The sequence below is a fragment of the Neolamprologus multifasciatus genome, chromosome 13 (genome assembly GCF_963576455.1).
Source record: "Neolamprologus multifasciatus chromosome 13, fNeoMul1.2, whole genome shotgun sequence".
In the NCBI taxonomy this organism is placed as follows: Eukaryota; Metazoa; Chordata; class Actinopteri; order Cichliformes; family Cichlidae; genus Neolamprologus; species Neolamprologus multifasciatus.
The window spans coordinates 18,533,202-18,551,396 of record NC_140451.1 but is presented as its reverse complement, the minus strand read 5'-3'; the positions used below and the strand labels follow the sequence as shown (position 1 = coordinate 18,551,396).

General features: G+C 42.3%; 1 protein-coding gene across 5 annotated transcripts in view; it reads right to left on the bottom strand.

Moving 5' to 3' along the window:
* Nucleotides 1-18,195, bottom strand: part of marchf8 (membrane-associated ring finger (C3HC4) 8) — a 95,611-nt gene that overhangs the window by 29,447 nt on the left and 47,969 nt on the right. Inside the window, exon 1 of one of the 5 annotated variants that reach the window (XM_085183094.1) lies at nt 10,072-11,600. The exons of the other annotated variants lie outside the window; for them this stretch is intronic. Within the exon in view, the coding sequence (XP_085039220.1) occupies nt 10,072-10,101 (30 nt within the window). The 5' untranslated portion in view covers nt 10,102-11,600. Of the gene's footprint in view, nt 1-10,071; nt 11,601-18,195 lie in introns of those variants that run through there. 5 annotated transcript variants of the gene reach the window in all.

Genomic DNA, 18,195 nt, shown 5'->3' with positions numbered 1-18,195 from the left:
CAGGGGGCATCCTTGTCAGATGCCCGAACCACCTCAGCTGGCTCCTTTCGATGTGGAGCAGCAGCGGCTGTACTCTGAGCCCCTCCTGGATGGCCGAACTTGTCACCCTATCTCTAAGGGAGAGGCCAGCCACCCTTCGGAGGAAGCTCTTTTCTGCCGCTTGTATCCGCGATCTCGTTCTTTCGGTCACTACCCACAGCTCGTGGCCATAGGTGAGGGTAGGGACATAGATCGACCGGTAAATTGAGAGCTTCGCTTTTACACTCAGCTCCCTCTTCACCACGACGGACCGGTGCAGCGTCTGCATTACTGCAGCTGCAGCCCCAATCCGTCTGTCAATCTCCGGCTCCCTTCTCCCATCACTCGCGAACAAGACCCCGAGATACTTGAACTCCTCCACTTGGGGCAGGAACTCATCCCCGACCCGGAGTGGGCACTCCACCCTTTTCCGGCTGAGAACCATGGCCTCAGATTTGGAGGTGCTGATCCTCATTCCCGCTGCTTCACACTCGGCTGCGAACCGCTCCAGTGCGAGCTGGAGGCCCTCACCTGATGAAGCCAACAGAACCACATCATCCGCAAAAATCAGAGATGAGATTCTGAGGCCACCAAAGCGAAAGCCCTCCGCCACTTGGCTGCGCCTAGAAATCCTGTCCATAAAAATTATGAACAGAACTGGTGACAAAGGGCAGCCCTGGCGGAGCCCATCACCCACCGGGAACGAGTCCGACTTATTGCCGGCAATGCGAACCAAGCTCTTGCAACGGTTGTATAGGGATCGAATGGCCCGTAGCAATGGGCCAGACACCCCATACTCCCGCAACACCTCCCACAGGACACCCCGAGGGACACGGTCGAATGCCTTCTCCAAGTCCACAAAACACATGTAGACTGGCTGGGCAAACTCCCATGCACCCTCAAGTATCCTCGAGAGGATAAAGAGCTGCATTTAAGGCATTCTCCCACTAATTTAACCTCATAGGACCTGGCGTCCACATATGTGGACATCACATTTTGGGTTATTTAGACTAAAATACTAAATTTTGCTCTACATGGGCCTGATATCCACTTACGAGGACATTATATTGCTACTGTTCTATCAACATTTTAAACGAATATCTTCATATGTGGCTCTCACTTTTCTTAAAAACAAAAACAAGGTAAAGAAAAATCTTGTAATTCTTTGTTTTTACATTCATTGGGCCCCAATATGCCCAAATATCAAAGAGAAATTAAAAATGCATGCCATGGAAGAGTTCGGGTCTTAGGAGGTTAAAGAACATGGTGTATTTTTGAATGTATTTAGGCCCCAGGGCCTTTTGGGAGTGCCTTTCCATTTTCCTACACGCACGCACGCGCACGCACGCACGCGCACGCACACACACGCACGCACGCACGCACACGCACACACGCACACACACGCACGCACGCACGCACGCACACGCACACACACGCACACAGAGAAAAGCAGTATTTGTTTTTGGAGATATAAACACTGGGAACTTTTATTTTGTTAATAAGTATCAGCAGCCGAAGTGTTATCTCCACCATTTTTTGCCAAAACAAGCCTATACCCACACAGACACACAAACACGCCGTACCACTAACAGACTCTACAACATGTTACAGTTTCTAATTACTTAAGTGCTTGACGTGTCCTAGCTGTGACTAGTTGCCATAGTGACTGAGGACCGTTGTATGTCCCGAGTCTCAATCACTTGCGGCATCTCCCCGCCTCCTTATATTTCCGTTCATGTAAACATAAGATAAAACACGAAGGATGCTTGCAACACACCCACCAACTAACCCAGACCTTCCCTTCCTTCTCCTGTATTTTCCATGTTTACGTGGCAACTTGGATATCGTTTCTTAGCTAAAACTATGTGATTAAAATCTCTTAACTAGTAGAGTTTGGACAATGCACTCATATGCAGGTGTAAAAATTCCTGACCTTTAAAGTACTGTCCTACTGTCTTGTGGCTTTTTGTGGAGCAAAGTGCTGCGGCAGCAGTGAACGCAACTGAAGAGGAGGCAGCGCTGACATCTCGTGTCATTGTTTGTTGACTCAAGCGTCAAAGTTGTGGTGATTATCTCCAATCTCAAAATGTTTTTATCTCGAGTTTAAATGGGAAATCCTCCAGTATGATGCACTTCCTTGTTTTATATTGCCACATAACTTTAAGCACTTGACACACAACAAAAAGTACAGAGATTACATGAAAACATGGTGAAAAATGAAAAAACATCTAATTACAAAAATGTACTTTTGCAGATCTAAATGCATGAAGAACCAAGATGGTCTCTTGCTGTGCTAGTGGATTAAGGTGAAGCAGTTCCTCCCCATTTCCATGTCATTACTTCTTCAGTGCATTCAACACAATGGCACAAAATGGCAAATACAGCTCTCAATGGGCGCAATTTGTTCAGCAAATCAATTGTCAAATAGTCAAGGAGCATAAAAATTCATTTTTTTCTTCCAGGAGATGACAGCGAGGGATAAAGGGAACAGGAGACTAAAAGAACAAATTGATGATCCTTGCCCTTAATCCTTCCTTCTTGGTTAAAAAAAAGCAGGAGAAAGCGATAACAAGAGCACATCCCCAGACTGAGGGGTTCTGGAAATAACAAGGCCACAAATGGACTCATGGCTTTTATAGACAGCAGTGATTAGAGCAGACAAGCTGAATACAGATGACAAAAGAAGAGACGGGAAATACATCTTCATTTGTCGTCTCGTTTAAGCACAGGTTACAGTTAAAAACCCACACTGCCTAACTGTCTTTCCTACAGTACAAGGTCTGCGAGTCACCTTCACTGCCACGTCTGTAGACTATAAAGGGTCTGCTTCTCTAAGCTCATGCATAATTCTGATAAAGGAGAGCTCAGGTTTCACAGTCCACTGTGCCTGTCCTTCTCCACCTCCTCTGTGGGTCTGTTAGCAGCTCCAGTCTTTGATAACACAACTTTCATACTGGACTCTGAAGACTCTGGCTTGTAACAGAAGAAGCTTAAGAGAGTACAGAGGAGGAGAGGTCATATTCGGGGGGATCACTGTGTTTTTCAAGGGTCTGTTCTTAGCCCACAGAGAGAAGGGCTCAGCTCACTTTTATGGAAGAATCTCAAGAAGATAAGACTTGTGAATTTAACCCAGACTCTCTCCAAGTTCCTTTCATCACCAGAAGCCATTTGAACTTGTCAAAGATTGTTTCTTTGTTCAGTTTTCACCAATAATAAAAATCACCCATCAACAATTTGTTTAGATCATCATTATATACCTCTATTTTTTAGTAGGGCAAACAAACATAATATGAAACATTTAGCCTCGTTAATCACATCACAGGTTTTGAAACTGAAATTGTGATCTATACTTAAAACCTAGAAATGAACCAAATTGTCGATTAGAAACATCAGCAACAACTTGCAGCCAGTTTTTACAAAAGTCACAGTTTTTGAGAGCCCACCAAGCCTGCAGCTAACTCATTTTCAAGCATCTATCCCACTTTTTCCAAATTCAAGATGATGCCTTTTAATGTTTTGTTTAACCCAAACTTTCATTACTGATGCACAACCAAAGAGTAATTAAATGTGGATGGAATAAAATGTAAAAAGGTTTGAATCGTATGCTGTTGGAGGACGGATAGTGGTAAGAGCAAAACTGTCCAAACAGCCCTGCAGTAAATGTCTGATTTTCTACTGAAATGCTGTTTTAGAGAAGTTAATCTTGCTAACAGCTGCTTCCGTCTGCTTTCCGCATCATTTCTCGCCATTGTCGCACCAGAATAAAGATAGGTCTTGTGTTTGAGGTCAACAGCTTCTCGGAATACAAACCTGAGACTTACAGTCAAGCAGGACTGTTTAAAGCACCATCTGCTCTTTGCCTGAACCGGCAGCTGCATCAGTCTCAGTATCGACATGAAGCAGGGTTTAACACACGAGGTCACGAGTGAGAGCTGCTTGTCAAGTTTGCCATCCCACACTTTTGCACATTTTAAAATACTTCGAAAATAAATAAATAAATAAAAGAAGGTACTTTTTAAAGTGCTGAAAAAATGCTGCTTCTTTGATTTAGGATGATTTTTAACACTTTTTCACTGCAAATCAATGTGAAAGTACAATTCACTCTTCTCAGTCTGTGTGTATTATTTGTTGTTGCCCTCTCAAACGTTTGACTTCACCCACTTAAGATTCTTTCAACGGTTCACAGAGGACATGCCTGGACATGCAGCATCTCTGATCCATGGAAAGCAAAGGCACTAGAATTTATTTTACGTCTTTCTTCAGAAAAAGGAAACACTGGTGTTGCTTACTCGCAATAAGTCATTCAACTTCTATTATCAGAGCAAAATAAACCGTTCATCATCATTACCAGCAACATCTCCTGCCAGGAATAGTTTAATCATTTCCAGCTTTCAACGCTTTCAACTCCCTTAGAGACAAAAACAGAACAACAAAGACGACTATAATGACAAATGATCAGGTTCAACAACAGAATCACAATGGGGGGTTTTCTGGGAGGGGGGAATAAACACCTTCATTAGGGTGTCAGTTGAAGGATAATTGGGAAGAGTAAAAATGGATGTGGGGCATTTTAATAGTCACCTTGAGAAATGGGCCCAGTCAAAAAAAACCACCTTTGTTCAAAAATGACTTATAAATACAAAACATCTCAAACAAAACCTCAAACTTAATTCATTACAAGGGTTAGCTCTCTCTGCCCTGTGCAAATAAAGCAGCTTTTTTTTTGCCAACGTAACAATAAAGAGTTGTAGTACCTCTTTATCATCTCCTGCTACAAATTGCTGACATTGTAACAAGATGAGGGGGGAGGAGGAGGAAAAGACATAAAAAGTAAGAAGCAGCGGAGGCAAATGAATGATTGCTATCAGACAGTGGTAATAAGGTGACTGTCGAAGGAATTAAATCAGCAAAATGAATGGACAGATGTACGTGTGTGTGTGCAAGTGTGCACTTTTTTTTTCTTCCTCTCTTGTTCATTCTCTGTAAATTCATTACAACTCTACACGACCTCTGCAAGCTGCTGAACTCTTCTATTCAATAGAAGATGTATCATTCGCTAATCACCACAGCTGAATGACCCACAACTACGCTACGCCTCTGAAAACTCAAACAACCACAGGGCTGCAAGCCATAGCTTTGACTTTTTCCTGTGCATGCTGTGTGTTCCCCCCTCTGCAGCAAACAACCAATACCTACAACCAACTGGAAACTTATTGATTTGCCCCAAACTGCAGTTACTTTAAAGCCCATTTGAGTCCGTCTCCAAAAGCTAAATCCCAATTTGTCTTTTTGTTAGTACCATTGTCTCCATGCTACATCATAACAGGTCTCACTGGTAAGAGGACTACTGCTAATCTTGTAGACCTTCCCTCTCACCCTTGCTGGGATGCTTCTGTTACAAATAACCCCTGACACTCATTTCCACCCACTCCACCCTGACTGCACTTTCTTCTTCACCTGTCTGCTGCTTTGGATGGCTGACCCCAGGTATTTAAACTCATCTGCTTTCACTACCTCTACTCACTGTTACACTGTCTCCCTCTCATTCGTTCACCTTTTTTCTATCTTGCTTCCACCGACTTTCGTTCCTCTTCTCTCCAGACTCTCTTCCACCTGCTCCCTACTCTCACTATAGATCACAACGTCATCTGCAAACATCATAATCCACAGAGAGTCCTGCCTGACCTCATCTGTCAACTTGTCCACCATCACTCCAAACAGGAAGCGGCTCTGATGTAATCCCACCCCTCCCTCGGACCCGTCCACCTGTCACTTTTCCTGCACAGCCCTCACACACATCCACTCCAGACTTCCTCATAAAGTAACACGGTTCCTCTCTTGGCTCTCCTGTCAAACACTTTCGTTAATTCCACAAAGACACAGTGACCTTTTTTATACTTCTCCATCAGCACTCTACAGCCTTCAGAGAGTTCCATTAGTACAAAAAGGTGCATGAATATAATTTCCTTTAAAGTAATTCAACACATGGCAGAACATACTCCATTCAGAATCCCATCCATTACAATGTTGCCTTCCTACAACCACATTATTTGACCAGTTCAATACTGCAAATAATCCTTAAAGTCTTTAATCTCAAGGGTCAAAATCTGAAATGGTGTATTTGTTTGTGTTTTAGCAGATAAACCCTGGTGGGTGTTATGGATTTAAAAAGGCAAAAAAAGAAGAAGCATAAACAGAAGAAAGCAAATAAAAGCTGTGTGCATGCACACTTACATTACCCACACAATTCACACAAAATGTGTTACTATTCAATTTTCACATTTAAGTCTTCTGTACGTTGCATACTTGCAGAGAAGGCTGAAAACATGACCAGGCTGTTAAAGCTCCTGCAGCGTACACCCACACATGTACTCTGATCACCCAGAACAACTGAAAACAGCACTTTATATTTCATCTGCAGAAAAAAACCCTAATTTTACACGTTTACTGCACTAGAATTCCGAGTCTTACATTTTTATCACGGAAAGTTGTGCTTCCATGACACTTTCATGGACTTTCAGGTTTGTTTGCTGTTCTTGTTACAGTTTTCACTTTGCCTTTAATAATGTGATATCCCATTGCTGATTATAATTATCTTTTAAAATACAATTATTGACATAATGATAATATTACATATTAGCATGACAGCACTTTGGGATACAGCCGCTCTACCTCCTTTCATTCCTACTTTGAGTGTGCATTTGAGTGTGCACACACACAAACAAAACCCCGACACAATAAAGTTAAACATCAACATGACTGACAGTAATATTATATGTTATTTTTATATATTTTTTGTACTACTTGTAGCATTTTTTGTGTTCTGGTTTTAAGCAAAACAGGAATATATACATGGATTCAATCACATGAACATCTGCATCGTAGGTTCCTCCTTCAATGAAGACTAAGGTTTAAAAAATAGGTTATGAAAGTGACTTCTGAGGAAGTAAAGTTTTGCAGACTAAAGGCACAAATGCACACACGCATGTACACACACGAGCACACACACAGTTTTTAGTTGAATCATGGTGGTGCTTTCTTCTTTTGTTTTTGAACGCACAAACTGCCGCAGACAAACAGGCACAAGATCTTCTTTCCAAACGCAAATAATAAAACGAGATCACATAAAAATCACATAAATCAAATGCCATCAGTGTCAAAGATTCCATTATCAAGACACTCGTAGCCTGGAAGTACAGCTGGGGCACACAAGCGTGCGCACAGGACAGACTGGAGATAAAGGGATATCCGAGTAAACACCGCTCTCATTCGCTCCTCTGTTGTTGAGATTATAGTCACACGTCATCACAATATCAAGTATCCACAAGAAAGAGTGCCATCGAGGGTAGGAAGCTGGCTTTCATATGGTTTCCTGTCCTGTCAGTGTCCAGTGGCCACTTAAAAGGGAAATACAGGCTGACTCTGAGGGGGCAGCTGTGCAGGAGAGCAGAACCAGATGAGCGAACACAACTATGCGCAGTACCAATCATTAATGGAGAGCTCGGCTGACCACAGAAGTTCCAGCAAACCTACAATAACTGTGTCCAGGAGGGGGAAAGAGGCATGATTATACAAAGGAGGTCATGCACTTTAGAAAAATAAGTGACAAATTGAACAAATTACAGATTTTTAGGTGCAGCTTTCTGCAAGATCTATCCTTAAATTGGATGCTGTAGTCTTTTCTGTAGAGAGGAGGAAATGATTAATCAAATGGCAGCCCTAAAGTGTCTCAGCATCAGTGTGTGTCTCTATGCACTCGTGTAGGCGTTTAAAAAAAACACTGTGGAGACGTCATGAGAAGGAGACCCCCCCCCCCCCTCCACAGACTGTATCTGTGCATTAATCCACAGCTTTCACACACCTCTGTGTGCGTTATGTCTGTGCTCTCATCAGACGTACGTGAGCTTGTGGTTTTCCCTTCTTCCGCCTCTTTTGTTCTGTCTGTCCCCCATCTTCTTTCATCTTAGGCATATTTATATCAATATGTCCAAGCATGAGAGACAGTGACCATCACATGCAATGCAGTACTGCATGGACGGTGGCCTATTCTAGTAAAGCTATATTTGTTATTGTTATAGTCAATATAAAATTCACCAACAATGAAGCACCACAAGTTGGTTCTATAGTAGCTGCATGACAAAGTGAAAGCGATGTATGACCCGAGCCCGACTGCTCTGAGAAAGCATCAAAAGGTCCAAAGATACGGTGAAATATTTTTGTCACTCTACATGAAAGCCACATTTCCTCATTAGCTGCACTTGGGTGTGCACTCTCCTACATGACACAAGTCATTATTTATAACTTGCGTGAAAAAGTCAAGCTACAGATAATTAGTTCAGTGGAGTGCCTCCTAACTAGCTGCATTATTAGTGTTTGAACCCTTGGTCCCCTTGTGATAAAATCATTACACTGGCAGGCTCACAGAGACAAGCAGGAGAGGAAGGAGAGAAATGCTGACCGTGAGTCATCACATCAGTGAACTTTCAGTTTCAAAAGGGAACTCGCAGACTCTATTACTGGCACTCAGTTTAAAAAAACAAACAACGAACAACAACCAAAAAACAGAAAGAGAGACCAACATGAAGTTCAAACACACCAAACAGCTTACTTTCTTTATAGCTGGCAGCATTTAGCAGCTGCTCAGAGGAGCTTTAGCACCCCCCTTTTTTTGGGAAAATCTTTTAGTATGTAGCGTGAAGAGTAACAATGGCATAAACGCGCAGCTCTCAGTTCTGCCGAATATTAAAACCGCACTTGTGGGTTTTCAAAAAGGAGACTTTTTTAAGGGGAAACAAGAAGCAGAAGTGGAAAAGAAAGCAGCGAACACAGGTCCTGGTGCAAAATACTTTGCAAAATAAATTGTCAAAAGAGCACTGGGAAGGTACCCTGAAACTCCTGCAGCCTGTGCATCACTATCCTCTCCTTCCTCGGCCTCATCACCTTCTTGGCTCCTCTTCCTGATTTCTCCCTTCATCTCCCCTCTAGAGCAGGTTTTAAGCCCTGCCGTGACATGTGACTGCACTAATCTCCCCATCACCCCCGTTACCAGCTGGCGATTTGACACAAAGCTTTGTGATTTGGTGCATCAGTCGATGATGTGATATGCCAAGCCACTGACTAACAGGGAAAATACATATTTAGATGTCAGACTTCTCAAACCGCTAAGACCTTGTGCGTTTATCTGGAGCAACTGTGTGCATTTATTAGTAAACACTCAGGCTATTTTTTTGCACTTACAGTTAAATGACAGAGCACATGACCAAAGACAGGGCTTAGTTTACAATGTCCTGTACTTTGGCAGCCTGTTACCAAACACGATGGCAGCACTCAAACTGAAAACAGTTAGAGGGAAGTTATATACAGTATGTCTGCGCACCCCTACTCATCCTGAACAAAAGGTCACCGGCACAGGAGAATGTGGGTCAACCGTTCACGCAGAGGAGATGGCGGATGCTCCCCTATAAAGACAAAAAAAAAACCCAAAACAAAAAGACGCATGTGGGTACATGCACCGAATACAAACGTGCAAACAGGATCCCTCAGCGAGAGAGAACAAAGTAAACAAAAGACACAAAAGGAGGGCAAAACAAATGTAATGTACTCACACACACACACACACACACACATAAAGCCATAACAACCACCATCACAGTGATAGATGGCTGTCTCTGTTCATTTTAGTCTTCATTCCTTTCCCTGACACATACGCACGCACGTAAAGAGACACATTCCTGGCAACTCTTTCATCACTCGGCGACTGCAGTGGAAAGAAGGCCTCAGCATAGCAAGCAGTGATATGGAGACCACAGTGAGCCTCACTTCCCGTTTATTATCACGATCTTTTCTCTGAATAAAGCCTCATACAGGATCATTTACTGTATAGATGTACACATGATGAAAGCAACGTTTCTGACAGGCTCTATCTGCATTCGTCCCGAGCGGGAGCAGCAGCAGTGAAAATAAACAAGGACAACAATGACATCAGTACAACTCACAAACAAAGGCAACACAAATACACACGGCAGCAACATCACCAAGAGCAAGAATCTGTACCTGAATCTTCATCTTCCAACAGGAATTCATGTCTGGATCCTGGAGTCACCTCACCCTTAGTCACACACACATAAACTCATCCACCCACACACACACGCGCGCACACACACTCACCCTCTCACACTGACAATGGTCGTTCAGGGAGGTTGCATGCCCCCTCTATAAATCCCTGAGGTGAGCTGAGACCGAGAGAGACACCGAGAGAGAGAGACACCGAGAGGGAGAGACAGTCGAGCCAATGCGGAAGTAACAATGTCAGCCGTCGCCGTGGCGACTGGAGCTACCTCAGCAGAGCGCAGAAACAAAGACAGACACAGGAAAAGATAGAGAGAGAGACGTCAGAGGGAGGGAGAATAAGTGGCTGCCCTACATTTCTTTAAACAGACACACACACAAACACACACATGCATATACAAACACAGAGGCTGAGCTGCTACCGACGCTGCTGCTGCTGGCTTGTCCAGGCTTGCTCGCCCTCTCCCTCTCCCCCCCATACACACACAGAGTCAATCTGATACTGTAATCCCATTGGCTGAGCCACCACTTCCTCCAGCTGATCTTGATGAGCAATGGGGGGAGGGGCAAATGTTGTTCAATCATTCAAGAGAGGGAGGGTGGTGCCCTTTAAATAGACTCCCTCTGCTCGGTACGCTGAGCTTAACCTAAAAGCACCTCCCTCTAACCCTACTTAAGCTTGTCCTACACCAACAAACACACACAAACACACTCAGACATACAGAGCCTCCTCCTTCTCAGTCCATTACTGTTTTAAGACAAAGAGTTAGCCACCAAACCTGTTTTAAGCCACTGTCGCTGTCCACCAATCCGAGAGGGCCTTACTGCCGTCTCTCCACCAATCCCCAGCAGGCAGCAAGGGATGCAAGGTGGAGCAGAAATGACAGAGGGTAATTTATTACACACATCCTCATAGCTACATTCAAGGACAAAGCTACAGTATAGCAGAATCACCCAAATAAATACTAGGACATAGGGGATGAAACATAATAATAAACACACCTATTAAACCTTAAACACAGCCGTGACTGACAACAGAAGTGGTGGTTGTTGTGGTGGTGGTGGTGGTGTTGGGGGGGGTGCAAGCAATTGAAGCATGCAAACATCCCGTGTCTGCAGATCACATCCTGCATGTACTGCAAAAAGTCCCACAGGGCCCATAAGATTTGACTGTGGGTCACTCTGGAGTATAAATCCCTGCTTCATATAACATTAACTTGACCTGCCTTAACAGTCTCACCTTCCCTCAGGGGATCAATATTGATTAAAGTGTTGCTAAATCGACCTTTTCTGGACTTGTACCTTGCGGGCTCGACAACCTCAGAGCCCACTTAATGAGAATGAATGATTTTAAAGCTGCGTTATAAGTTATCTGCTGTGTACAGAGACATGTAGATAATGTATTATTTGACTTGTCTTATAGCTTTTGTTGAGCTCTATCGTTCAACTCATTTATTATTCTAAAACTGTATTGTAACAAAGTACAAATACTTCATTACTGTACTTAGAATTTTCAGGTATATGTAAGCCTGTAGGTATATGTAAGGTATATTTAAGCCTGAAGGGAAAAAGAAGGAACACACACATGTAAAGGAAGCACTCAAAACGTGCGGCTATCCTAAATGGGCATTCTTAAAGTCAGCAAAGAGGCACAGAAAAGAAGATCAGACACCAGCGAGGGAGGATAAGAAGGACAGACGCAACAACATTGTCATCCCCTATGTAGCCGGTGTATCAGAGAAACTCAGGAGGGTTTTCTCCAAGCATGACATCCCGGTGTACTTCAGACCCAGCAACACACTCAGACAAAAACTGGTTCACCCGTAAGACAAAACGCCAAAACACAGACTTAACAATGTGGTGTATGCCGTACAGTGCAGCGAGGAATGCCCAGACCTCTACATTGGAGAGACCAAACAGCCACTTCACAAGCGCATGGCACAACACAGAAGAGCCACCTCCACAGGACAAGATTCAGCTGTCCATCTACATCTTAAGGATAAAGGACACTCTTTCGAGGATGCCAATGTTCACATTTTGGACAGAGAGGACAGATGGTTTGAAAGAGGAGTGAAAGAAGCCATCTATGTCCACTGTGAGTGACCATCTTTGAACAGAGGCGGTGGTTTACGACACCAACTCTCTGCTATCTATAATCCAGTTTTGAGATCCCTTCCCAGATGCCTTAACGCCCACTCACACCTGGGCCATCTGACCTCAGGAATTCGCATGATAAGGTGGGGCCAGGTTTCACAATGAACTCACCCGAAACTCTGGCTGATTGGGACCCACACCCAGTTCCACACCTTGGCTCAGGCGATTAGAGGATCATCAGGGGGTCCTTTTGTCCCTCTGTGGGGGGACACTCCCACCAGGTTTATATCTGGGACTCCCCACCATTTGACCTTAGAACTGAAGAAGCCTCTCGGATGAGAGGTGAAACGTCTTCAAGTAACTTAAAGAAGTCCAGACGCTTTTCTTTGCAAGCTCCTTTGACTACGATGACCTGGATGACTGAGAACCTTCACAGACATAGGTATATGTAACGTTTTAACACAAATGTCTGCACTTTCCATTCCTCACATTTTCAAAACAGGCTCGTTACTTTAGGTTTAATGTATTTGAGTGTAGTTCTGATTTTCCAGCACTACACGCTTCAAACATCAAACCAATTATAGTCTAAATGGAGGAAAGAATAACATTAAAAAAATAATCCTACGGGTGTATTCATCACTGGGGCTTGAAAGTTTCCAGTTTTCTGTTTTCTGGAAACCTGAAACTTAAATGTCATCTTTAAAGCCTTTTGGTTTCACTTCTGTTCTTTAAACATTGATGAGCCACTTCAACCAGTCTTAGGGTTCCTCCACCTGCTGAATCCCACTTAAATTATTAAACAGTTTTTTAAATAAATAAATAAAAAAAAATCTAAATTTTGCCCATGTTATAGTTTTTAATACATTAATATAAGGTTCAGTTAGCGCTGCACAAAGCTATAAGAAAGGTCCTTTTCTCAGTCACCACGGATGACGCACTAGACTTACTGTACTATGTAAAGAAAGGCCAGGTCCTTTGGATTGCATAACAAGCTAAGCGGCACTTTACCTTATTTGAGTAACACTGCTCAAACAGCTTTGGCGTCGCAATAGTCTTAGAGCAGAGTTGCTGGTCCCACTCATGAACTTTGCCCAGTCAACGCAACAACCGAACAACAACATCCACATCGCAGCCATGCATCAAACTTTGAGTGGAAAATAAATTTCCTCAAGAATAGATTAGTTTACCTGAACTTTAATAATTTGCTTCTACAGTCATTAATATTAATTTTAGATATTAGACATTAGAATAATTACACTTCTTAATCCTCTACAGGAATTAGCAGGTTAAGAAGTTTTTGAACACTCTGAGATTTGAATATTAAACAAGAAATAAAATACAATTGGTAATAAAATATAATTTTATATGTATTCCTTAGTTATTTGTTTACTTGTTTATGCCCTCTGTGGCATTCAAAAAACAAAAAACTAGCGTTACCAACAGCACCCTCTGGTGGACAAAATATGCAACAACATTGATAACATAGGTAAAGGGTGTTTCTTCCATCTCTTCTTTACTGTTTAAATTTTCATTTATCTGCCATTATAAATGCTAATACATACACATATAATATATCTAATAACAGCCCACCGATAAATTAGTCAGGCTCTAGTCAATAATAAAAGACTAAATAAACAGTAAATAAATGTAGTATTGCTAGATATTCTGAAAGAGGTAAACTTTCTGATAAGTGATTTTTAGTATATTATTAACATCTATTATTCTTCTGAAAGTAGGACTTTTACTTAAATCTGTAAGCAGTACTTACTAAGTTTAACTTCCTCTATAACTGCTGATGTTTTCTTGAGGTCTGCTGACACAGATTTCCTAGACAAAAAGACAAATACTCCGTATCCCTCAGGTTTAAAATAAATAATGATTCCACATCATGTGGCACCTATTAGATCATTTTCTTGTGAAATACCCCAAGGCCAAAAATTGTACAAAATAATGCAACTATAGTCAAAATAATGAGGAAAACTATGTGATGTGGTTTAAACGCGTATATCAAATAAGCATTCCCACTTTACCAAATCTTTTAAGTTTTCCGCTGAAAGTGATATTTGATCATGCCACATTCTCTCGAGGACATCAAAGCAGAATAAAAAGTACAAACCAGCAAAACAGGAGCAAGCACAAACCACCGCAGTCTTTAAATGAACACTACGAAATTGGATCCAGGACGCAGTTGGACTAAATGACGGAGCAACAAGCGAGAAGCTGATTTCCCCGAGTGAGGAGGTTTGTATAATGAACTCCTGAATCCATTCAGCGCGGCACAGTTTCTAAAGGTAAAGACGATGCATCGAATTTACAGCACACTATCACTTGTCACTCCAGCAACGGTAATCTTTGCAAGTTTCAAGACAAGATAATATTATCTAATCTTGGAGGGGGAAAAAAAGCAAGACAAAGACGAAAAGATCAGAAAGCCAATACAAGAACCATCAGCTGTCAGATGATGCAAGTGCAGCTTTTTCTGGTCAGTCAGCCAGCAGCTCTACGCATTAACATAACATGATGAGGTGAAGATCTCTCAGCACAGGTGTCAATAAATATCGATCGCAAATTGCTGATAATTACACTTTAATTGCAGTTCAGGACATTCGACCCCACTGTTGGGCTCCACAGCGTCGTTTACCTCTATATCACCAAAGCCTCTTCAAATGTGATTGGTCAATAGAATTTATGGTAGAAACAACTGCATCAAAACCCTTTCACAGAGGCTACAGGTTGGACGGAGAGGGCATACAAAAGTGAGAGACACAAGGCAAATATTCGAGAGTTGGATGAGGGGGTAAAGATATACATTTAAGGGGAAATGTGAAGGGACGGAGAGAGACGGAAAGCGGAAAGAGAACTTTTGACAGGCTGATTTCTACAGAGGGAGAAACATGTCAGATATCCCGCTGGGTGTGAAATTGAGCTGTAATAGCCTTTTCACTTCATATTCAAATACAGTCATACATACTGATAACTACAACTCTACAGCTTGTATGTCTGCAGCATCAATCAAATCTACCTCCAATTAAGAGAACGGGACGAGGGGAAGAGAGGGGGGAAGAAAACCGGAGGTCCGTAAGGAAAGTCTCTTCAGAACTTCAGTTTTTTGGGTTTTTTTTTTTTCTTTTTTAATATTCTGTAAAACGTTGAATAACCGCAGTGGGATCCCTTGCTACTTATCTGGTGTAACCATATGCAATTCTTTGATCTGGGCCTTTGCTTTTCATTTACATCTCGGTATAATGCAGCAGAGGGTTGTTTCTGCGCATGGTGTATTCATGGGACAATCTCCAGACTCGAATACACAAGCCCAAACATTAAGTGGGCCGTCACCAGCGGCAGCACAGCCAGAGCACAAAGCCATCAATTCACCGTCCCAAAAATAACAAGAGGCTGACAGTAGCAGTTTCATTGATTTGCAGCTCTCCCCACTCCCCACTGTCCTCTTGCCCCCTATCTTGTCATCTTTTCAATTTTGTCACCCAATGTCGCACATCTATCCCGACGTGTGAACGCCAATGGAGAGCGGCTGAAAGGGACGGCTGCTGCAAGGGCACGTGACCGTCAGTGGGGCCGATGGGTGGAGAGTGGAACAAAACTTTAAAGTGACCTCCTTCTGCGAGCCACACTTTCAAAAGCTATTTCTGTCCAGGCTGTGTGGCAGAGATCAGACTGTGGAGTGTTGCCAGTATGTGCCCGATTACAGTGTTAAACAATGACAAAACAGCACGCAACACTCATGCTGGTGCCGGTGTGACACACACGCGAACAGTATTTAAAGTCAGCGGAGAAGCCCACATGGAAAGTTTACCTCAAGAAAAAGAGAACTTCAATTAAACTGCACTAATTCAAAGGCAGTTTATCAACTTAAATTTGAGAAACACTTCAGTACAATTTCAGAAAGAAAGGCACTGATATGCTCTGAGCCTGTAAGCTTGAGGACAGTAAGCAAACAAAACAAACTTATGCACTAGTTATAATAGGAAAGCTTAAGGTTGAACCTTGGGCACTTCACAGACATCAGGATCAGTGTACATGATGCAAAAGCAAAAAAAAAGTGTTTTGTAGACAAACACACTGCACAAAGGTCTTGAGCTGGCCTTCATTACCTTAGAATTTGGAGAAAGGGAAGTGGGTGCTGCTACTTTTTGAAATGTGTTCAAAGCTACATTGAAATACAGTATATACAGAGAGGTTTCTACAATTCTAACCAGCTGAAAGTCAATATTTGGCAATGACCACCTTTATTCTTCAACACATCCTGAACTCTGTTAGGAAGCTTTCTTGTAATTTATTTAAGTAGTCTTCAGGAACAGTCCTCCAGACTACTTGAAGCACATTCAAAGCTCTCCTTTGGATGTTGGCTGTCCTTTTGTTGTGTTCTCTGTCAAAATGACCCCACACTGCTTCAGGCCAGGCTCTCCATTTCTCTTCCTTATGAATGGCTTCTTGACAGCCATCCTTGGCTGTTATCATTGTTATCATTTCTGATGAGGCTTCTGCAAACAGTAGATGGATCACTTGAAGAGTCAGATGCATCTCTCAGGTCCCATGTCAGGTCTTTGCTGGATTTGTTCCCCTCTGCTTCTCAAGGACCTGACTTTCATCTACTGTTCATCTGTTATAGGTTTTTTTCCTTTTTTCTTTTTTAGGCCTGACATGTCTTCTTTTGACTCCCCTTGTCCATTTTCTTCAAACTGTTTGAGAGCCCACTGCACACCATGCCAAGATATGCCAAGCTTTCAGCTACAAGCTCTTTGGGAATCAATTTTTATCTTTGGCATTTTTCATTTAAAGAAATATGAACAAATGATGTGTTTTTGTGACAGGCTGACAGTAACAAAGTGCCTAAAGATACAATTTAAAGTTGGTCTCTCTAACTTGTCTGTTATGTGCAGACACAGCAGTGGTTCAACAGTTGAATGATCAGCTGAGGCCAGTGAAGAAAACAACACACACACGCACACAGAGGTATAAGGACTGGACTGAAAATGAGTGAAAAAGCTCTCAAAGTTAGAAGTAAAAACAGTGAAAACCTGCTCAAGACCACTTTTCAAAACTACAATTTAGTCTGGCTCCTTGGAAGAAAAACAAAGAAACAAGAGGTGGCTCAAGGCTTCTCAAGATTCAAACGTTGTCATCATGTTTAAAAGCAGGAACATCTCATTAGCAGTTTTAGCCTTTTGTACATTCAGTCAAAATAATGGACGTGTGTAAAGATAATGAGTAACTTAAGTATGTGCTGATGTACATATAATATTTATTCCAAGCCTGATCTAGGTAGCGGTGTTCCAGACACACAGGGGGCCTGAGCCGGGAAAAGATGATTTATGAATTTATAAACTCATGCACTTTCTGTGATTCAAAAGCCAATTTTGCCACCGTGTCTTATCTTCAAGTCTTTTATTATTCATCTTTTTTATTTACATGGCACTACATGATGCACAATCCTATTAAAGCTGCACAGTTTTTAATCAATTTACCTCAGTTTCACACAAATTGTTTTTCTTCACAGCAGCGTAGGAATTGAAGGAGCTGGAAGTGACAGACACGTTTGAAGATTCTCAAAATTCAGCCAACTGGTTTTCTCCTGGGGTCTGAGCTGCTACGTTTACGACAGACATGTTAAATTTTGTTCGGCCCGTTTCTCAACTAATCTGTCCCCAGTGGAGAAATCTGAACACGTTGTTCTCCTCTGTGAGCAGCATCCAGAAACGTCAGTCGTGATGCCAATCCTTTTTGTCTCCTAGCACTCCCCTGCTGCGGACATCAGTACAGATCAGAAAAAGCTAAATATCACTAATGAGTGAGTCACTATCGTGGTGAGAAGCAGAACAGGCTGTACTTATTATTATGGCGACAGAGGAGTAGCTGCAGTACAGTTGACAATAAAAAGAGACTTCATGTAAGTGAACTGTACTATGCATGTTGATGAAAAATGAAGACAATCACAAACTACCTGATTTAAATCCACAGTGCTGGTAACTGTGTGTTATTAAGAGCAGTGCTTTT